The sequence below is a fragment of the Sturnira hondurensis genome, unplaced genomic scaffold (genome assembly GCF_014824575.4).
Source record: "Sturnira hondurensis isolate 20B ecotype Veracruz unplaced genomic scaffold, ASM1482457v3 Scaffold0025376, whole genome shotgun sequence".
NCBI lineage: Eukaryota > Metazoa > Chordata > Mammalia > Chiroptera > Phyllostomidae > Sturnira > Sturnira hondurensis.
Genome location: NW_028098007.1, coordinates 950,970 through 973,548, shown reverse-complemented (window position 1 = coordinate 973,548; position 22,579 = coordinate 950,970). Strand labels below are relative to the sequence as shown.

The 22,579-nt window shown below is 40.0% G+C and overlaps 2 protein-coding genes, 1 long non-coding RNA gene and 1 pseudogene across 6 annotated transcripts in view; 2 read left to right on the top strand and 2 right to left on the bottom strand.

The window, feature by feature from the left end:
* The first annotated feature begins 309 nt into the window (after window positions 1-309).
* TMEM69 (transmembrane protein 69) lies at window positions 310-7,568 on the top strand. Its single transcript, XM_037039497.1, has 4 exons — window positions 310-410; window positions 1,112-1,213; window positions 2,780-2,918; window positions 6,550-7,568. Exons 3-4 carry the CDS (start codon window positions 2,877-2,879, stop codon window positions 7,252-7,254), a joined length of 747 nt encoding a protein of 248 aa, XP_036895392.1. The 5' UTR covers window positions 310-410; window positions 1,112-1,213; window positions 2,780-2,876; the 3' UTR covers window positions 7,255-7,568.
* On the bottom strand, window positions 2,559-2,689 carry LOC118982473 (uncharacterized; annotated as a pseudogene).
* Window positions 7,569-7,798: 230 nt separating the features above from the next.
* Window positions 7,799-11,616, top strand: LOC118982448 (uncharacterized). The gene is made up of 2 exons (XR_005065550.1): window positions 7,799-7,828; window positions 11,500-11,616. It is a non-coding gene; the product is annotated as an uncharacterized LOC118982448 (long non-coding RNA).
* Window positions 10,984-22,579, bottom strand: part of IPP (intracisternal A particle-promoted polypeptide) — a 45,078-nt gene continuing 33,482 nt past the window's right edge. For all 4 annotated transcript variants that reach the window (XM_037039491.1, XM_037039494.1, XM_037039495.1 and 1 more), the window contains one exon: window positions 10,984-11,732. In XM_037039491.1, coding sequence (XP_036895386.1) covers window positions 11,508-11,732 — 225 coding nt within the window. In that variant the 3' untranslated portion in view covers window positions 10,984-11,507. The remainder of the gene's footprint in view (window positions 11,733-22,579) is intronic.

The window sequence follows — 22,579 nt, the reverse complement described above, 5'->3', positions numbered from 1 at the left end:
AGCCGGTTTCGTAGGAGCCAGCGTTTTCCGACCCTTTCCCACCTTCCTCTCCTTCACGTGCGCGTGTCGCTAAGACTCCAGCCCCCAGCAGGCCACAGCGCGGAGCTCTTAAGGCCTGCGCGGCTGGGTCCGCCGCACTACCCGCTGGGAGTAGTAGTTCCGCTAGACGGCTGGCGTCACGCCCCCGACCCAGCACTGTGCGGATTTCTGGCTTCACTTCCTGGCGGAGAAGTTCTCCGACGCAAAGTCTCATTGGGTATAGCACAACGGGAAGAGGCGGTGCTGCTATGACAGACAAAGAAGGAAATAAAAGTGAAAGCCTATCCAGACTACAAGGGATTACTGTTGTGCAGAATTTGCTGTGAGCCTCTCCTGCACTGGAAGCTAAACCACATATGGGCCTGTGGCCAGTAAGCTAAACTATCAAGATGGAGGAGGGATGGAGGAACTGGCTAGCGTGGGTCCCTTGTGCTGTCCTCTTGTCTTAAGAAGGCCGCTCAAATTGCTTGGTGTTGATCCCCTTTGATAGACTGTAAAATGGAGGCCCCGAGAAGGTAACGGACTTGCCCAGGGTCACATAACTGACAAAAGTTAAAGTGAGGGGGACAAATGATCTTTCTGAATCACCCTCAAAGCTCTTACCACACTTTTCATGGGGGTGAAAATCCTGCCTCTTGTGCTCGTTATTTCTTAAATTTCTGGGTCCCAGCAAGAGGAAGTAGACAGTTTTTTATTTTCTTAAGTAGTACTAGTAATTCAGAACCCTAGTGCGCAGGTATGTCCCGTCGATCCTAGAAACCCTGTTTTTAGGCAAACTAAAAGGTGAGTTTCAGACGTGACAAGCAAATTGGCCAAGTCACACTTGGCCTAGACTCCAAACTTTGCCTCCCTTCTTCCACCATCACTCTGAGATTGTTTCAGGAGTTGCTCTTTACCTACCCGAACTGGCTGGGAAACCTAGAATAGAGAGAGGCAAAGATCGTTCCTTACATACTTCAAAAGTCGACTTTCACTAGAATTAAAGAGAATGGACTGAAGACGGAAAGCCCAACATGGGAACCACTTTGCGCTGGTCAGTCCCCACCCGGAATCATTTTTTTTCGGTTGCCAGGAAGTTGGAGACTATCTAATCCCACTCGCCGGAAGTTCCTTTTCAGGAGTACCTGGTTGTTCTAGTTGCTCAGCGTTCCATTTTCCCGCGCAACACCGGCAAGTGAGTAGCAGGGCTGCTGTGAGAGGTGCAGGTTGGGGGGGGGGGGGGTGCACTAAGAGTTGGCAGTAAGCTATAGCTGCGGGCATTGTTGGGAAAAGTTTACCGTGGATCATTGTGTCCAGACCCCAAATCCGTTCTCAGATGTAGCCTCTGAGGCTTGTAGTTTGCAACTTTTTCTTTGGGGGCAGTGTACATACTGAGCGTTTTCTTTTGAATTGAGTGGATTGACCCTTGGATATGTCCTTAATTCCTTCACCAGTTGGCCGTCCCCGGGCTTTAGGCTGTCGTTTATTCGCTTTAAGTCATGAGTTGGAAAGCACATATCACAGTGCACAGGGAGTTCTGAAGGCGGAGGGAGCGCTGAGGTTTTAAGTGGGGTGGTCCAGAAGGCCAGTACACAGATGATTTTGAACAAAGGTGTGCGTGGACCCTGCAGATAAATGTGTGTCTGGGGGTCAGGAGGTGTATGTGGAAGATTTTAAGATTTACTCAGAGGCCTAGCATAACTTCCAACTTGCTTCCTATGTATAGAATGAGTTCTCAAATCTGTGATCAAGAAAGTAGTCCATTAAAATAGTTAATTGGCAACAGTGGCATTTGGATTTTTTTTAGACACCATTCTCCAGGTTAAGAATGGGACTCGCATAAGACATCGGGATTCACATTCTTAGTCTTGTACTGGTTGTTTATATTAGCCGGGGTTTTTAACCATTCCCTCTTGTGTAAGGAGGAAATAATAGCTGATTTTTTTTTAGTGCTTTCTTTGTGTCAGGGACAGTTCTCAGCTCTTTATGTGTATTAACTGATTTAGTTTTTATAACGATCCTGTGTAGTTACTATAGTCCTTATTTTTAAAGTTAAGTGAACTGCACCATAGCAAGATTACATAACTTGTCCAAAGTCATATAGCTAATAAGTGGTTGAACTAGATTGTTAGATTCCAAAGTCTTTGTTCTAGCCTAACAGGTTATACAGTCTTCAGCACCAACCTGATGTGCTTATTGTATTAAAAGAGTTAATGGATGTAAAACATAAGCTACACTGTCTGGTTGACAGCTGAATTGTATTACTATGTCATCATTTTGAGCTGTAAAGTCCCAAAATAGATAACTAAGGGGGGAAAAAAGAACAGAGATGTTATGACCTTCAGTTTTAAAGATGAGAAAATTGTCACTTCAAGGAAGCAATTTATCCAAGGTCACACAGCTGGGAAACGATGGAGGTACACATCCCCAATAGAGGACCTGGTCCGCAACCCAGGCATGTGCCCTGACCGGGAATCAAACTGGCAACTTTTCAGTTTGCAGGCCTGAGCTCAACCCACTGAGCCACACCAGCTAGAGCTATGAATTACTTTTTTCAGAGAAGGAAAGGATCTATTAACATGTTACTGAGTTTTTGAAAACATTAGTTAATGATTGTTCTCAAAGGAAACTGTTACTACACTTGATCTTAGCCAAAAGGCCGAGAAACAATCAAAGGAAACTGTTATATGAAAGAAATTCTCATTACTTTTTAAAAATTATAAAATGAAGAAAACTAAGTGAGACATCTTATTTTGTACAGGAACATGCTTCTGATTCAGCTTGCCCACTTAGCTGTAAAAATACATTAATCAGAATTACCTGGCATCCTCCTGATCAAGATTTCATTTGGGCCCAGTATGCTTCACTTTATCCAGAAGTTTTCTCAAGCATCTTCAAAGGTTGGTTTATTTAGCAAATATTTGAGCATTACTTGCTGGGCATGGTTTGGCTGGGCAATAGCAGTGAAAAAGAGGACAAAAAATCCTATCCTCATATATTTGGGGGTGGAGATGGGGGTAAAATACAAAAAAGTAAAATATTTAATATGTCAAGTGGTAAGTGTTGTGGAGAACTATAAAGCAGAGGAAGGAAACACATTGTCAACAACAGGTTTGCGATTACACTTTTTATAAACAGGGTGGTCAGAAGTTAGGGAATGAGCTATGCAAGTAGCTCAGGGAAGAACAATCTAGATAAAAGGAAAAAGGAGACCCCAAGATGGAATTATTCCTAGCATTTTGAGAAATTACAAAAATTCTTAAATAACCATTTCATTTTTCCTTCATCTAACGCTTGAGTTACTGTTGATCTGTTGGTTGATTTGGAATCTGCTCACTAAAGCACAGAATCAGCAGGGAAAGTTATTTGGTCAAATACCATGAAAGGCACTAGGGACTCTTTTTTTTTAAACATTTGTTGTTCATCCGAAGGTCAAATTTATTGATTTTTAAAGATTTTACGTATTTATTTATTTTTTTAGAGGGGAAAGGAGGGAGAAAGAATAGGAGATAAGCATCCATGTGACAGAGATGGACCTGCCCTGCAACCCAGGCATGTGCCCTGACCTGGAATCGAACCAGTGACCTTTGGTTCTCAGGCCGGCACTCAATCCAGCGAGCCACACCAGCCAGGGCAGGACTCTTTTTTTTGTTTGTTTAATATATTTTATTGATTATACCATTACAGTTGTTCTATTCCCCCCCATTCCCCTCCACCCACACACTCCCTCCCCCACCATTCTCCCCCCCTTAGTTTATAACCACGTGTCTCAAGTTCTTTAGATTCTATATTTCCCCTACTATTCTTGCCCTCCCCCCTATTTTCTACCTACTGTCTATGCTATTTTCTGTACCTTCTCCCCCCTTCTCCTCCCACTCCCCTGTTTCTAACCCTCCATGTGTTCTTCATTTCTATGGTTCCACTCCTGATCTAGCTGTCCCCTTGGTTTGCTTTTGTTTTAGGTGTGGTTGTTAATAACTGTGAGTTTGCTGTCCTTTCACTGTTAATGTTTTTCATCTTCTTTTTCTTATGTAAGTCCCAAGCATTTCATATAATAAGGGCTTGGTGATGATGAACTCCTTGAACTTGACCTTATCTGAGAAGCACTTTATCTGTCCTTCCATTCTAAATGAAACCTTTGCTGGATAGAGCAATCTTGGATGTAGGTCTTTGGATTTCATGACTTGGAATACTTTCCAGCCCCTTCTTGCCTGTAAAGTCTCTTTTGAGAAATCCGCTGACAGTCTGATGGGAACTCCTTTGTAGGTGACTGTCCCCTTATCCCTTGCTGCTTCTAGGACTCTCTCCATTTTAGTCTTGGCTAATGTAATTATGATGTGCCTTGGTGTGTTTCTTCTTGGGTCCAACTTCTTTGGGACTCTCTGAGCTTCCTGGATTTCCTGGAAGTCTATTTCCTTTGCCAGACTAGGGAAGTTCTCCTTTATTATTTGTTCAAATAAGTTTTCCACTCGTGGCTGTTTCTTTTCCCCTTCTGGTACCCCTATAATTTGGATGTTGGAATGTTTAAAGATGTCCTGGAGGTTCCTAAGCCTCTCCTCATTTTTTTGAATTCTCATTTCTTCATTCCTTTCTGGTTGGATGTTTGTTTCTTCCTTTTGGTCCATTCCATTGATCTGAGTCCCAGTTTCCTTTCCATCACTATTGGTTTCCTGTGCATCTCCCTTCATTTCAATTAGTTTAGCCTTCCTATTTTCCTCTAATTTGTGACTATAATCAACCAGTTATGTGAGCATCCTGATAAACAGTGTCTTGAACTATGCTTTTGAGAGGCTGGCAATCTCTTGGTCGCTGAGAGTTATCGGCTCTGGGACTTTGAGTTCTTTTTACGCCATATTTTGGGCTGTTTGTGCCTGTTACGTATCAGGATCGAAGCCCCAGGTGTTCACCAGAGGAGGGTCACTCAGTCGCTGGGTTGTGACGCTGTATGTGGGGGCGGGGTCAAAGAGGAGCAATGGTGTCCTGTCTGCCGCCTCCCGCCTCGGTCCCCACAGGTGCTGCAGCTGCCACCGTCACCGGGGCCCTCGCGTTTCGTCCCACTGCACACGAGTATGCTACCGCCGTCAGCCCTCCACCACTGGGTTTGCCCCCTGGGGCCTGCGTGGTCTGTCTCACTGTGCGCAAATGTGTGACTGCAGTCAGTCTGCCCGGCACCCTGACTGTGTCCGGGCTACTTGTGCGCCTAGGTCGGGGTATCCTTCCAGCCCGAACCTACTCCACTGCTGGCTCCGCCCCTCTTACCATCCCGGCTCAACAGTTCGTTGTTGTCGGATTTCCGTATAATTCAATTTTCTGTTCTTTGGCTGTGTCTTTGTTCTCCAAACCTTTGTTGTATTCAAACTTGGTTGTGGGAGAAGGCACAGTGTCTCCACCTATGCCTCCATCTTGGCGGAAATCCTAGGACTCTTTTTTAAGGCAAAGAAAAAATATGCCCTTGGCTCTTGAGTCTACTCAGACAAGTAAACACAATTTTAATTCACTGTGAGAATTATAATGGAAGTGCACATGGGGTACTTATAGGAGCATTAAACCGGGTGGGACAAAGTTTTAAGCTGATTTTAGAAAGACAAGTTCCCAGATAGTAAAGTAGTAAGCCAGTGTTCTAGGCAGAGACATGTAGAAAAACATGAAGTTATGAAAAGTATGAAGTATTCATAAAGGTAAATTGGAAGGTAGATTGCTTTTCTCTACATAAATAGAATACCTTCCCTGGCTGGGGTGGTTCAGTGGATTGAGCACCAGCCTACGAACTGAAAGGTCACTGGTTTGACCCAGGGCTGTGGGCCAGGCCCCCAGTTGGTGATGTGCGAGAGGCAACTGATCAATGTATCTCTCACACATCAGATATTTCTCTTTCTCCCTCTTTGCCCCTCTTTCTAAAAATAAATAAATAAAATATTTTTTTAAAAAAAGAATTCCCAGTGATTAGTGCAACTGCTTTTGCAATATATAAATAGGAGAGGCAATTTAGAATGCCAAAAGTGAACATCTAGTCTTTACTTGTTCTTTGAGATATTTTTCTCATGGGATAAGATTAACGGTAAGCCAAAACATTAGTTTCTATTCAGTAGTTTATTTTGCATTTTGTATAGCTGTTAATAATCTTAGCCAGCAATAACATTACTATGTAGTCCAACCTTTCTGTAAAGTTCAGTGTGCTAACAGAAGGCAGATAATTTTTTAATTTATTAAAGTTTTAAAGCCTTTTTTAAAAAAAGATTTTATTTATTTTTTTTAGAGAGAGTGGAAGAGAAGGAGAAAGAAGGGAACTATTAATGTGTGGTTGCCTCTTGCATGCCCCATATTGGGGACCTGGCCCACAACCCAGGCATGTGCCCTGACTGGGAATCAAACTGGCGACCCTCTGGTTCGCAGCCCATGTTCAATCCACTGAGTTACACCAGTCAGGGCAATAATATTTGTTTTTATATTGTTCTATGTTGGAATTAACTAAAACATTGGTGATTTTTTTTTTAAAACTGTTTTTGTCTTCTGGTTCCATTTTCTCTGTAGATGCTGAAGTACCCTTTCATGGTTGGACTAGGAGCCAGCAGGAGAACAGAAATACTTTCTCTCAAGACATGTCTCCAGCAAAACCTTTCACCTTTGTTTCTAAGGACTTTGCCCTTCTCATCCTTTCTAGTGTGTATGAACAAGACACAATACTATCATACTTCTCCATGCAGCTTTAAGAAGAAGCCAGTACTTCCAGCCAGGCCACCCAAAACTATCATGTACCTGCCTGACAGCCCAAAGCCGGCATTGTATGTATCTCTGGCAGGACTAATCCCTTTCTTTGCACCACCACTGATCATGCTGATGACAAAGACTTACATCCCCATATTAGCTTTTACTCAGATGGCTTATGGAGCGAGTTTCCTATCTTTCTTGGGAGGGATCAGATGGGGTTTTGCTCTGCCAGAAGGTAGTCCAGCCAAACTAGACTTCCTAAATTTAGCTGGCAGTACAGCTCCTGTTGTGTTTTCATGGTTAGCCTTCCTTGTTTCTGAAAGGCTCACTGAAGCTATAGTCACAGTAATAATAGGTTTGGGGATAGCATTACATAATGAACTTTTTCTCTTGCCACATTATCCCAAATGGTTCAAAGCCCTGAGGATAGTAATCACTTTAGTTGCCTTTTTATCCTTTTTAATCACTTTACTACTTAAAGATACTTATCCAGAGAAAGGACCCAAGAGACCTGGTCAAGTAGAATAAGTATAAAAGTACCCTGTAGGTGATGTTAGCATGGTTACAAGTCTTGTGAGGTTGTTTTGCATCTCCTTTTTCTCCTACTACTGTTTAACTGTTTCCCACCAATGATAATTTATTCACATTTTTTTCATTTCTAGAAATCTTTATTTCATAGGATTTATATGATCAACAGCATGAAAATCCTTAACAAGTCCTTTTCATGTCACATTAGGTTACAGTTCTCATTCAGTCTTATGAATTACATAGTATGAGTTGTCCACTCATACATTTCAATGTTTTAATTATTTTGAAAAATGTAAACTAAAAAAGTGAAAAAATCCCTTTTGCTAGAACCTATGATCACTGAAAAAATATAGTTTCCTGTTTCAAGAGAATAAATTCACTACTGCCCTCCTCTCTTCTCCCCTCCTATTCCTGTCAGTCTGTTCCATGTTTCTATGTCTCTGGTTCTATTTTTTCATTTATTTTGTTCATTAGATTCTAGTTGTAAGTGAGGTCATGTGGTATTTGTCTTTTGCTGACTGGTTTATTTCACTTAACATAACAGTCTCCAGTTCCATCTGTGCTGTTGCAAAAGGTAGGAATTCTTTTTGCTGCATAGTATTCCATTGTGTAAATGTACCACAGTTTTTTAATCCACTCATCTACTGATGGGCACTTGGGCTGTTTCCAAGACCTAGCTTTTATAAAAGTGCTGCTATGAATACAGGGGTGCATAAGTTCTTTTGAATTGGTGTCTCAGGATTCTTGGGGTATAGTCCGAGAAGTGGAATTGCCGGATTATAAGGCTGTTCCATTTTTAATTTTTTGATGAAATTCCATACTGTTTTCCACAGTGGCTGTACCAGTCTGCATTCCCACCAACAGTGCACTAGGGTTCCCTTTCCTCTACATCCTCACCAGCACTGGTTGGTTGTTGATTTATTAATGATAGCCATTCTGACAGATGTGAGGTGATATCTCATTGTGGTTTTAATTTGCATTTCTCTGATGGCTAGTGATATTGAGCATGGTTTTACATGTTAACTCACAAAGCTTTTTCAAAACAGCTAAAGCATTACCTTAGAATTCTAACTTGAAAATCTTGTCTCTTAAGATTCTTAGTAAAATAAAGGAAAAATATTTTAACTGGTGTAAGAAAAAGAGTAGTGTAAGAATATAAATAATGAAATGATACCATCTTGGTATGTTATCTTTGCTTAAGTATCTTATGTTAAGTATTCAAATATTAAATTTCATAAGTAGATTATGTACATATGATTTCCACTAAATTGATTCTTGCTGTGAAAAGATGAAAGTCTAGACTGGTAACCTGTTTACTTTCTGACATACCTATTATGGGTTGAAGCATGTATGAAATCCTAATCTCCAATATCTAAGAATGTGACCTTATTTGAAGATAGGTCTTCACAGAGATATTATGGTTAAGATGAGGTCATAAGGGTAGGCTATAATGTAATATTACTGGTATTCTTATTACAAGGGAAAATTTAGAGACAAACATGCATATAGGGAGAGTGCCATGTACATGTGAAGGTGGCTATGTGAAGGAGAGAAACCTGAATAGATCCCTCTCTCTTGGCCCACAGAAGGAACCAACTCTACCAACACCTTGAGTTCAGACTTCTGGCCTCTGCAACTAAGAGAATAAATTCTGTTGTTTACATTTCTATGGTACTTTATTCTAGCAACTCTAAGCAAAATAATAATAATAAAAAATATATAAAATATCATAGAGCTAGAACTTGTTCAGATCATTAAGAAGCTTACCAGTTAAAGACCGTGGCTGATACCACCACATGATCCTTCTTTATTAACATAAAGAACAGTTTACCACAGCCTGATAATAAAGGAAAGAAAACACATTCTTCAGAAGATTTTCTCAGAATGAAAAGCAAAACTCAAAATACTTTATTGGTACATTCTTTTTAAAGCAATTTATCATTACTTAGGAAACAGCGTATTTACAATTACCTGTCTTCAGGGATCATCTGGACCTATTAAGCCCAAAGATTGTCTAGACATTACATTTTTGCTAGAGCAGTACATAATGCCTCCCTTCATGATGCCATTTTAGGTTGCCAGGTAATGATGAGAATTAAATTATAGGGACATTTTGTAAATCTCTTTTGAATCAGAATGCAGATTCTCTATAACCAGAAATATTAAAGGCATGTAAGCTTAAGTCATCTACAAATTATCTTGACACTTCATTCCTTGACATATTATAGATCCCAACCAGGTGTCTTGGCCCTTCAGACTTTCACAGCTTTCTGTATGCATTATATAAACTTCTTAATACAAGAATATGGTTAAGTTATGAAGAAAAGTATCCTTGAGGGCCAGTCCAAATATGTTTGACATGAAAGCTGAGTCTTTAATGCTTGCCAAGAGTTTTCTGTCTAAATAAGCTGTTGATTCTTATAACAATATTCCCAAGGGCTTTAGTACAGAAAGGGGGGAATCAGGAATATACTAATCAAATCCTGGAATCAGCTAGGTAAACCTAAATGTATGTAACATCTTTAACAGAAATGCCTCCAACTGACTGACTAGTAGAAATAAAAGTGATGATCATGTACATGAATTTTCTTCTCAGAACTAGATAGAGAACAATTCTTTAAAATGCTTCTCATGGGGGGAAATGAGAAGTTTTGAGAAGTAGGTTTGGATGAGAAGCCTTTCATCTCATACTTATGAGTTAGTGTCGGTAAGAATTTTCACAGGCATCTATAAGTCCATCTTCTCCAAGCCAGGCAGCAGCTCTGTAGTAAGCTCCTACTTAGGCTTGTCTAAGTAGAAGTAAGCTTCACAAAGCTTGATCTAATAAAATTCTATCTTCCCAAAGCCAATCATATTTTTGGTGACTACTTAGAAAACAGGGAAGAAATTTATGAGGTGCATACCATCTACTGCACCCTATTACTCTTGCAATAAAGGACTATCACTAAGAATCTGCTCTTAATTACTTGCACCCTCAGTGTCAAGACAAAAAACCTAAGTGAGCAAAAGCTTTTTTTATGCTGTTATCAATAGGTCAAAACATAAATAAATAGCTATATAAATAGCTAGGTATTTCCCACATGTCCTTCCCATTATACCTGTTGCTAATAAAAAGTTTGGGGCTATTATCAAAAAAAACCTTGCAGGCAAGAAGGGGCTGGAAAAAAGCATTCAAAGTCATGAAGGGTGTAAGGACCTACACCCAAGATTACTCTCTTCAGGAAAGCTATCATTGAGAATGGAAGGACAGATAAAGTGCTTTCCAGAGAAGGTCAAGTTAAAGGAGTTCATCATCACCAAGCCCTTATTCCATGAAATGTTAAAGGGACTTATCTAAGAAAAAGAACAAGATAAAAAATATGAACAGTAAAATGACAACAAACAATTAACAACAACCTAAAAAAACACAAAAAACTAAGCAAACAACTAGAACAAGAACTGAACCACAGAAATGCATATCACATGGAGGGTTATCAGTGGGAAAGGGGAGGAGAGAGGATGAAGGGGAAAGGTACAAAGAATAAGAAGCATAAATGGTAGGTACAAAATAGACAGGAAGAATTTAAGAATAGTATGGGAAATGGAGAAGCCAAAGAACATATGTATGACCCACAGACATGAACTAAGGGGAGGGAATGAGGATAGGAGGGGAGTGTAGGGTAAAGGGGAATAAAGGTGGGGAAAATGGGACAAGTGTAATAGCATAATCAATAAAATATACTTTAAAAAAAAGTTTGGGTTAGTGAAACTCCAGTATCACATAAAGTTGGAAATAGTTTCACTGGCTTTTTGCTGTAGGTTAAACTATGGTCATGGGAAATTGTGCTTTGCATTGAATCATGAATGTATACACGACTTTAAACTTTCATTGTTATTCTTACATCAAAGAAGGGTCCTATTACCACTTAAATTGCACTGGAGAAGCCACTAAAGGGGCTATTTGCCAAAAAGTTTCCAGCAAATAATTTTTACAAATAGGACTCTATTCCTAACTGGACAATTCTAGAGCATATAAATAGTATTTCTGTTAGTAAACTTGGAAAATTTTTGTGACCTCTTTATGAATTTAGGATATATTCCATATTCCTTCTCACTCAAATTCTTAGAAAAATAATTCTTTAGTCATTTATCTATCAAATAAATGAAAAACTCAACAGAATCAAAAGGTCCTACAACCAAATATGTGTTTGATTTGCCAAAGGTCAGGTCCTATACTTTCAAAGTGTTTCTTATATTCTCTTACAGTTCATATTTCATAGTACAGCAACACCTCCTTCACAACGACTGGTGATCATGTTACCAATTTCTGTCCAGGTATCTGAATGAGGGTTATAAACTTCAACTGAGTCCAAAGTACCTGGGGCCAAGAAATCATGGCTGGAAGATCGACCTCCAGAAACATACAGAAGCCCATTGACTGCCACAACACACATTCCTGCTCTAGGCACTTTCATTGAGGCAATTTCAACCCATTTTTCCTGGTGAAGAGAGAAAAAATAAGCAGTGTTATGAAATGATAATAGAGAAAACTGCTAAGAAATCAGATTCTGTGGTTCTTTTTACATGTTTAAATTTCAAACTCACCATCCAGTCACATTAGTATATAGAACAATTTAAAATGAACATTCAAGTTGATATAGACAAAGTATTGGGTTGGCTGAAAAGTCTGTGATTTTATTTCCTAAAATAAAAGACACATTTTTTTTCATTTTCACCAATAACTTTATTAATTTGGATATTTTTAATATGTTGGCTATCTCCCATGTGGTATAATGTTGATTGTTCTCAATGTCTCAATTTGATCACTATCAACTTCAACCTGAATGTGACACATCATCCAGCGAGAAATCTCCAGCACGAAACTTTGCAAAGCACTTTTGCACATTTCATCGGTTACAGCACCTTCTCCATACACTACACAAATCTTTTTTGTGTTCCAGTTGTGCTTTTATCTTTCTTGAAATAATAAAGCATAATATGCCAAAAATGTGTATTTTCTTCCATCTTCAATATTAAAATGGCTACACAAAAATTCAGCAATTTTGATGTTTTTAAAGATATTTTATTTATTTATCTTTAGAGGGGAAGGGAAGGAGAGAAGGAGGGAAATATCAGTGTATGGTTGCCTCTCGTGAGTCCCCTGCTGGGAACTGGCCTGCAACCCAGGCATGTGCCCTGACTGGGAATGAACCACAATCGTGTGGTTTGCAGGCCCGCACTCAATCCACTGAGCTATGCCAGCCAGGGCTAATTTTGATGTGTTTTTTTAAAATATATATTTATTTTTTTAGAGGGAGGAGGAGGGAGAAAGAAAGGGAGAGAAACATCGATGTACAAGAGAGATACATTGATCACTTGCTTGGGACCCACAGGGTAACCCCGACATTAACCCTAACCGGGAATCGAACTGGCAACCTTTCAATTTGTAAGCCAGAACCTAATCCACTGAGCTACACCAGCCAGGGTAATGTTTGTTTAAATGCACACTGATACGACAGTTGTTGCAATATGATCTAACAAAATTATTTCAAATGAAGTTAAAGACAACTAAGTGCTACTAGAGTGATCTTATGGAAAAATATAAGTGAAATTTTTGGCCAACCCAATAGTTACTTTAGAGGAAGAACAAGTCTGATTAATTATAAAATTATTGATAATCATAAAATTACTGGTAATTTATATTGATAATTATAAATTATCAAGAAATAATCTTGAGATAGATTTTCTTACAGGTAGGCTTTCTGAAAAGCTAGTTCTATGGAATACAAGTAAGTAATGTACACCACCCCCAAACTGCTTAGATACAGTGTACAGAGGGCTTTTGTAAGTCTTTGAAATGCTAATGAGTCTTACAAACCTCCAAGGGAATGATATAACAAAAAACACTTGCCAAATTTATTACAAGGACCATGTAATCCTTTCTGCAAGGATCATCTAGTTGGAGTTAAAGACTGCAAAACATTTTCAGAAAGGTAGTGTAGATCAGGGGTCAGAAACTATAGCCTATTTTTGTAAGCCTACAAACTAAGAATTTTTTCCACTTCAAAGAGTTACTTAAAAAATAAAAATGTAAAAAAAGATTGTATATAGCCCTTGAACAATAATTTTGCTAACTTCTTGTATACGTTATTCTCTGAAGAAATTTCAATAAGCTGCTGTAACCAAAATGAATTACTTCAAGGAAAATGTCCAAACCCAGAAAATAGGAAAGCCAATTAAGGTCCTGGGAAATAATCAAAAGAGGAACCATTAGGTAGGATAGTTATTAAACCAAGGAGGGGAGGGAAAGAGACACATATCTCACCCATTAACTCAGCAGTCCTGAGCCTGGGCTGATAAGATTGTCAGGTATTCCAAACATCACAGGGAACACCATGATAGCACAAGAGGAGAGGAGCCCTTGAAATTCTGTACGTGCCATTTCCACCATCTGGGAGAAAGCCTTCGAAACTGTGTATTCATCCCAAGGTCTAGAAGGGGAAAAAGGAGGAGGTCTATGGTGCCCAAAGAAAAAGCCCATAAAACAACTTTGGTTAACTGCTTGCCACTAGTCACTATCTGTTTTAAGAGGGGGTCTCTAGTGCTTACAAAAAGAGCCCATAGATAACTTTGGGTAACTGCCTAAACTTTCATTAACTGCCTAGGGTCATTATCTGTTTTACAACGGATAACAAAAGGCGGTATGGAGCAAGACAAGAATCTGGGTTTATGACGATCCACACATACATCAGTCCCTCGGGAAAGCTGTCACCACCTTTACCCACCAATCAATATGTAAGTCCCTCACCCCACCCCTCAACTATATAAGTTCTCAAGACAAAGGACCTGATGCTTTTTGCAGCCCAAGCCTACGCCTTTAACCCTCGCCTTGGCTAGGCCCATCCTCATCTATGAAAACCTATCACTAACAAGCCCTGGCTGGTGTAGCTCAGTGGATTGAGCACAGGCCTGTGAACCAGATGATCGCGGTTCAATTTCCAGTCAGGGCACATGCCTGGGTTGTAGGCCAGTTCCTGGCAGGGGACACACCAGAGGCAACCATATATTGATATTTCTCTCCCTCTCTCCTTCCCTTCCCCTCTAAAGATAAATAAATAAAATCTTTATTTAAAGATTTAAAAACAAAAGAAAAAGAAAACCTATCACTAATAAACTTTGCATGTTAATAGAACTTGCTGATCTGTAACTCTTTACTGTGTCAGCAAAAAGAACATAGTTTTTCCTACAACAAAATGAGCAAGTAGCCAAGTAAAAAAAGTATCCAGAAATAAAGTACAGGGTGAACAAAGTTTATAAAATTTTGAAAAGTGAACAATCATTCCTCAATGCTAGAAAGTCAACTTTTTTCAGTACAGTTCTAGCACATTATAGATACTGAATGTGTGTTTGCTGGTCTGAAGGTAAATGAAATACTGAAATACTAAACCCAGCAGCAATCCTTTGAAATTGAAGAACCATATTAAATTTGAAGGCTGAATTATAGAACATATCACAAAGTTGGCATAGTTGAAAAAATATTTTTAAAAGATATATTTATAAAATTCTATAGCTGATTAGGAAAAATTAGGCTGTTGGGGTTATGTTTTTCATTAGGGAGAACTAACTTTTACTTCCCCATGAAAATGGCTCTTGAAATAATAAGGGAACCAGGCTCATTCGGTAATATTTATATTTCATTTCTACCTATGTATTACAACTACAATTTGTGTCCTGGCCAGGTGGCTCAGTTGGAACATCTTCCTAAAATATCAGGGTTGTGTGTGGGAACAATTTCTGGTTGGGGCACATGCAAGGGTCAACCAGGGAATGCACATAGTGAGTGGGGCAGCAGATCAATGTTTCTCCCTCCCTTCCCTTCTTTCTCTCTGAAATTAATAAATGGAAAAAATTAAAAAAGAACTATAATTTGCTTTTTATCCTGACTCACCTCAAAATAAACTCTGTAAAACCAGAATATGTTTACATTATTTTAAGGGTCTGAATTTATAATGTAGGAGTTTAGTAGATTGTAAATAAGAATAAAATTTCATATTTGCCCATGAAAACCAAAATAACTTATTACTGATAAGCACTCTGGAACAAAAGTCTATGGATTCCATCCATACTGAAAAAGTAGTAACAGAAAGTTCACTTTCTGTATTACCAAATAAAATCATATAGAGAGGAATTAGAAATATCACTAAAGTTTAAAACTTGTCAGAATGAGAATCAAAATCATGCTTTAAACTAAGACAAGATTGCCACTTCTGTTCAACATTGTATTGAAGACTCTAGGAAGGGCAATTAGGAAAGAAAAATGAAATAAAAGGCATCCAGATCAAAAAGTAAAAAGTAAAATGATCTCCACACATGTCATGATCTTTCATTTTTATTTATTGATTTTATAGAGAGAGAGAAAGGAAGAGGGAGAGTAGGACACCAGGACAGGGAGAGAGGGAGGGAGGAAGGGAGAGAGAAACATCTATTTGTTGTTCTACTTATTTATGCATTCATTGGTTTATTCCTAAATGTGCTCTGACTGAGGATCAAACCTGCAGCTTTGGAGAATTGGGACTATGCTCTAACTAACTCAGCTACCTGGACAGGGTGACATGATCTTACATCTAGAAAATCCCAAGGAATTCACACACAAAAAACAAAGTAAGAGTGCTGCAAGGATAAAGAATATTAGATCAACAGACAAAAATCAACTGAATTTCTCTACATGAGCAATGAAGAATTTAAACATAAAGTTAAGAAAACAATTCAGGACTTCCGGCCAAGATGGAGGCGTAGGTGGAAACACTGTGCCTCCTCTCACAACCAAGTTTAAAGGCAACGAAGTTTTAGTAACAAAAACGCAGACAAAACACAGAAAATTGAACTGTACGGAAGTCCAACAACAACGAACTGTTCATCCAGACTGGTAAGAGGGGCAGAGCCAGCAGCGGAGCAGGGTTGGGCAGGAAAGATCAGTAGACCCACCCAGGAGCTCAGGAGCACAGGAGTGCAGGTGGCGGTTGGCGGATCCCAGGCATGAGGTGGCAACGAGCGGACCCAGTAAGGGCATAAGGCGGCTGGTTGACCACAGTCACACATTCACACTCAGATAAACCAGGCGAAGGAGTGAGCAGTGAGACAGACTGCACAACCCAGGGCCCCAGTGACAGAATTAGAGGCTGAAACCACCAACTGGAAAGACTTTTGGGGTTGAGGTGCCGGGAGAAGCTCCCAGGCTCACAGAGAGTTCGTTGGAGAAACCCACAGGGTCCTGGAGGGTGCACAAGCCCACACACCTCGGAATCAGTACCAGAAGGGCCCAATTTGCTTGTGGGAAGCAGCAGAGGGAACAGAAATCTGAGAGAGAGAGGAACAAACACCATTGCCCCTCTCTGACCCTGCCCCCACATACACCATCACAACCCAGAGACTGGGTGGCCCCACACTGGTGAACACCGAAAGCTCCACCCCTCATACATAACAGGTGCGAACAGATCAAAACATTATGGCTCAAGAACAGCTCAAAACCCTAGAGCCAATGCTTCTAAGCAACCAAGAGATAGCTAACCTTTCAGATGCACAGTTCAAAACACTGGTGATCAGGATGCTCACAGAACTGTTTGATTTTGGTAGCAAAGTAGATGAAAAAAATAAAGGCTACACTAAGTGAAAAGAAGGAAAATGCACAGGGTACCAATAGTGATGGAAAGAAAACTGGGACTCAAATCAAAGGAGTGGACTAGAAGGAAGAAAGAAATAACCAAACAGAAGAGAAGGAAGAGAACAAGAATTCAAAAAAATGAGGAGAGGCTTAGGAACCTCCAGGACATCTTTAAATATTCCAACATCCAAATTATAGGGGTACCAGAAGGGGAAGAGGAACAGCCTCAAGTGGAAAACTTATTTGAACAAATAATAAAGGAGAACTTCCCCAATCTGGCAAAGGAAATAGACTTCCAGGAAGTCCAGAAAGCACAGCTAGTCCCAAAGAAGTTGGAACCAAGAAGGAACACACCAAGGCACATCATAATTACATTAGCAAAGATTAAATGAAGGAGAGAATTCTAGAAGCAGCTAAGAGGTAAGGGGACAGTCACCTACAAAGGAGTTCCCATCAGACTGTCAACTGATTTCTCAAAAGAGACCTTACAGGCAAGAAGGGGTTCGAAAGACGTATTCCAAGTCATGAAATCCAAAGACCTACAGCCAAGATTGCTCTATCCAGCAAAGCATTCATTTAGAATGGAAGGGCAGATAAAATGCTTCCCAGATAAGGTCAAGTTCAAGGAGTTCATCATCACCAAGCCCTTATTATATGAAATGTTAAAGGGACTTATCTAAGAAAAAGAAGATGAAAAATATGAACAGTGAAAGGACATCAAGTTCACAGTTATTAACAAGCACACCTAAAACAAAAGTAAACTAAGAGGACAGCTAGATCAGGAGCAGAACCATACAAATGGAGATCACATGGAGGGTTAGCAACAGGGGAGTGGGAGGAGGAGAAGGGGGGAGAAGGTACAGAGAATAAGTAGCATAGACAGTAGGTAAAAAATAGACAGGGGGAGGGCAAGAATAGTGGGGGAAATACAGAATCTAAAGAATTTGTGACACATGGACATAAACAAAATAGGGGGAATGGTGGGGGAGGGGTGTGCAGGGTGGAGGGGAAGAGGGGGAATAGAAAAACTGTAATGGTATAATCAATAAAATATATTTAAAAAAATAAAATTCAGCCCTGGCTGGTGTAGCTCAGTGGATTGAGCACAGGCCTGCGAACCAGAGGATCGCAGTTCGATTCCCAGTCAGGGCACATGCCTGGGTTGCAGGCTGGTTCCTTGCAGGCCAACTACCAGCAGGGGACGCACGAAAGGCAACCATCCATTGATGTTTCTCTCCCTCTCTCCTTCCCCTCTAAATATAAATAAATAAATAAAATCTTAAAAAAAAGAAAAAGAAAATTCAATCTGCAATAGGTTCAAAAGAAATAAAATAGGAATAAATTTAACCAATAAAGTACAAAAAATGGAAAACTATAAAACACTGTTGAAATAAATTGAAGACCTAAATAAATGGAAAGTCATCTTATATTAATGATTAAAACACCTAAAATAGTTAATGGCAATACTCTCTAAATTGATCTCAAAAACACTGTAATCCTTATAAAAAAACCAGCGCTGGCTGGCATAGCTCAGTGGATTGAGCGCGGGTCTGTGAAGCAAAGGATCACAGTTCGATTCCCAGTCAGGGCACATGCCTGGGTTGCAGGCCAGTTCCCAGTGGGGGACACATGAGAGGCAACCACACATTGATATTTCTCTCCCTCTCTCCTTCCCTTCCCCTCTCTCTGAAAATAAATAAATAAAATATTTTAAAAAACAGCTGGTTTCTTAGTAGAAATTAACAAGCTGACCCTAAAATGCATATGAAATTCAAGAAACTGAAGCCAAATACTTTTTTAAAAAGAAGTACAGGCTTCTGGCCAAAATGGAGGCGAAGGTAAATATGCTCCGCTTCCTCAACAACCAAAAGAAGGAAAACACCAATTTAAAAACAAAAAACAACCAGAACTGCCAAAAAATCAAACTGTATGGAACCCCAACAACCAAGAAGTTAAAGAAAAAACATTCATCCAGACTGGTAGGAGGGGTGGAGATAGGCAGGCAGAGCAGAGAGGATGCATGGCAAGGGGGTGGCTGGCGGACTGGGAGGGAGAGGTGGCGGTTGGAGGACCAGGTAGTCCCATATTTGCATGTGGATAAACTGGGAGGGACAACTGGGGAGTAAGATAGACTGTGCAAGCCAGTGTTCCAATGTGAGAAACTAAAGCCTCAAAACCTCTGCTGTGAAAATCTGTGGGAGTTGCAGCGGTGGGAGAAACTCCCAGTTTTACATGAGAATCTGCTGGAGAAGCCCACAGTGTCCTAAAACTTACACAAGCCCACCCACCTGGGAATCAGCACCAGGGCAGTACCTGGAAGGAAGTAATTCACCTGTGGGAAGTGGAAGAAGTGACTGAAAGCAGAGTAGGAGCCAAGCAAGTGGCATTGTTCCCTCTCTGACCCCTACCCCAAATACAGCATCACAACACAACAGGTGCACCAAGACAAAGAAATATGGCCCAAATGAAAGAACAGATTGAAACTCCAGAGAAAGAACTAAGTGATGAGGAAATAGCCAACCTATCGGGTGCAGAGTACAAAACACTGGTAAACAGGATGTTTACAGAAATGATTGAGTATGGCCACAAAATAAAGGAAGAGGTGAAGACTATACAAAGCAAAATAAAGAAAAATACACAGGGACCCAATGGTGAAAGGAAGGAAACTGGGACTTAAATCAATGATTTGGAACAAAAGGAAAAAATAAACATTCAACTGGAACAGAATAAGAAATAAGGATGCAAAAAAATGAGGAGAGGCTTAGGAACCTTTTAACAACTTCAAACATTCCAACATTCAAATCTTAGAGGTGCCAGAAGGAGAAGAGGAAGAGCAGGAAATTATAAACTTATTTGAAAAAATAATAAAGAAAACTTTCCTAATCTGGTCAAGGAAATAGACATACAAGTCCAGTAATTTCAGAGAGTTCCATACAGGTCCAGGAAACAGAGTCCCAAACAAGTTGGACTCAAAGAGGAACACACCCAGGCACATCATAATTAAATAGCCAAAGACCAAGTTAAGGAGAGAATCTTACAAGCAGCAAGAGAAGAGAGTCACCTACAAAGAAGTTCCCATAAAAACTATCAGCTGGTTTCTCAAAAGAAACCTTGCAGGCAAGAAGGGGTTGGAAAGAAATATTGAAAGTCATGAAAAGCAAGGACCTACATCCAAGATGACTCTATCCAGCAAAGCTATCATTGAGAATGGAAGGACAGATAAAGTGCTTTCCAGAGAAGGTCAGGTTAAAGGAGTTCATCATCACCAAGCCTTTATTATATGAAATATTAAAGGGACTTATCTATGAAGAAGAAAAACTTACTTAAGAAAAACTATAAACAGTAAAATGACAATAAACTCGCAACTATCAACAAATGAACTAAAAAAAAACAAAAACTAAAAAAAACTAAACAAACAACTAGAACAGGAACAGAACCACAGAAATGCAGATCACATGAAGGGTTATCAGTGGGGAGAGGGAAGAGGGAGAATGGGTGAAAGGTACAGGGAATAAGAAGCATAATTGGTAGGTACAAAATAGAAAGGGAAGGTTAAGAAGAGTATAGGAAATGGAGAAGCCAAAGAACTTATATGTATGACACCTGGACATGAACTAAGGAGGGGAATGTTGGAGGGAATGTGGGTACTGGGTGGAGGGGGATAAAGGGGAAAAAATGGGATAACTGTAACAGCAAAATCAATAAAATACACTTGAAAAAATAAAAAGAAAGGCTCCTATTTCAAAATGAACTCACACTTGCTGATTTCAAAACATACTAAAAAGCTACAGTAAATTCAAACACTGAGTCACTGGCAATAAGGATAGACATACAGATAAAGGTAGACATACAAATAAATGAATAAAATTAAGAGGCTAGAAACAAACTCTCACAGTTATGGTTAACTGACTTTCAACAAAGATGCCAAGACAATCCGATAGAAAAGAATAGTCTTTTCAACACATCGTGCTGGAATAACTGGCTAGCCACATGTAAAAGTATAAAGGCAAACCCCTACCTCACACCACACAAAAAGTTAACTCTAAAATTAATCAAAGACCTAAATATAAGAGCTAAAACTATAAAACTCTTAGAAAAAAAGTGTAGGCATAAATCTTTGTGAACTTGAACTACTCAATAGTTTCTTAGGTATGACACCAAAAGCACAAGCAACAACAGAAAAAATCAATTGAACATCAAAATTTAAAAATTTTGTGTTTCTAAAGATACCATAAAGAAAGGAAAGAAACCAGAGAATGGGAGAAAATTTCTACAAATCATGTATCTGACAATGGACTTGCAGTTAGAATATATAAGAATGCTTACAACTCAGTAATAAAAAGACAAATAAATAATCCACTTGAAAATAAAATTTGAATATGTTTCTCTTCAAGGAAGATGTATAGGTGAACAATAAGCCAATGAAAAGATGTTTGTTTTCCAGTCAAGATGGAGGCACAGGTAAAGACAGCTCACTCCTCACACAACCTCGTCAAAATTACAACTATCATATAGAACAGCCATTACTCAGAACCACCAGAAATTGAGTTCAATGGAAGTCAGAAAACTATAGAATTAAAGAAACCACATCCATCAAGACTGGAGGGGAGGAAAGGGGAGGAAACATGGAATAGGCTGGTTTCACATCCACATTTGGTGGATAAAAATCCAGGAGGGATATCTTGGGAGCAGGGAATCCTGGCACCACACCAGGCCCCACAACCCAGGGTTGCAGGGCCAGTAAAATAAGCCTCATAACTTCTAGCTGTAAAACCAGCAGGGATTCAGTAAGCGAAAGAAAATGCTAGAATCCCAAGCAGTTCTTCTTAGAAGACCCGCACATGGACTTACTCAGACTCACTCTGTCCGAGCTCCAGTACCAGGGTAGCAGCTTGAAAGGAGTGGCACACAGGGAGGAAGTGAAGTGTCTGGCATCAGGGTGAGAGCTGGGGGACAGTTTTTTCCCAAATAGAATGGGGGGCAGTGGCCATTGCTCCTTTTCTGAATCCTCTTCTCACATAGCCAGAGCTAGCAGGCAGGAGCTATATCTGAGACTCCATCAACTTCGCTCACACTGTTTGCCCCAGGCTCTGGTGTTTTTCCAAGGCTCCATGCCACCCAACTTACAACCCCACCCAAAGTGTTAACTGACTTTTCCACATCAATGGCTGGTCTTAACTCATGCTTCATAACTTCCTAAATCCTTTCAAACAAGCAACAGCCAGTCTCATCGAACCCCCACCCCAATACCTCTTCTGATGTGGCTCAGGCCCAGGCCTAGCAGCAGCCAGCCTAGGTTCACAGGGTGGCTTTGCCTAATAACCTCTAAACCCAACACCCAACACAAGTAGCAGCCATCTGCAGATTGCCTTTTAGCTCAATGCTGGGGCGTCCTGGGCAGAACAAAGGTAGTAGCTGACCTTGGCCTGCACCACATGGGAAACCTTAGAACCTGAGCACCCAGTAGATAGCTACAGACTATATCAGAGCACCACCACCCTGCCCCAGCTAGGCAGATCCTCTAAAGAGGGAGGAGGTTGGTGGTCAGTGGTCATAGTCAGTACTTGGCAGCTGACTGGTCTGGGTAAATCCCTCCCATTGACCTGCCAACAGTAGTCAAGGCTCAACTACAAGAGGAAGACTTACTCAGCCCACACAAGGGGTGTACCTCAAGTACCCAGCTTG

Coding starts and splice junctions, on each gene's coding strand:
- TMEM69 (XM_037039497.1), top strand. CDS start 2,877: ATGCTTCACTTTATCCAGAAGTTTTCTCAAGCATCTTCAAAG. Junction 2,919..6,549: donor TTTCTCAAGCATCTTCAAAG/GTTGGTTTATTT, acceptor TTTTCTCTGTAG/ATGCTGAAGTACCCTTTCAT.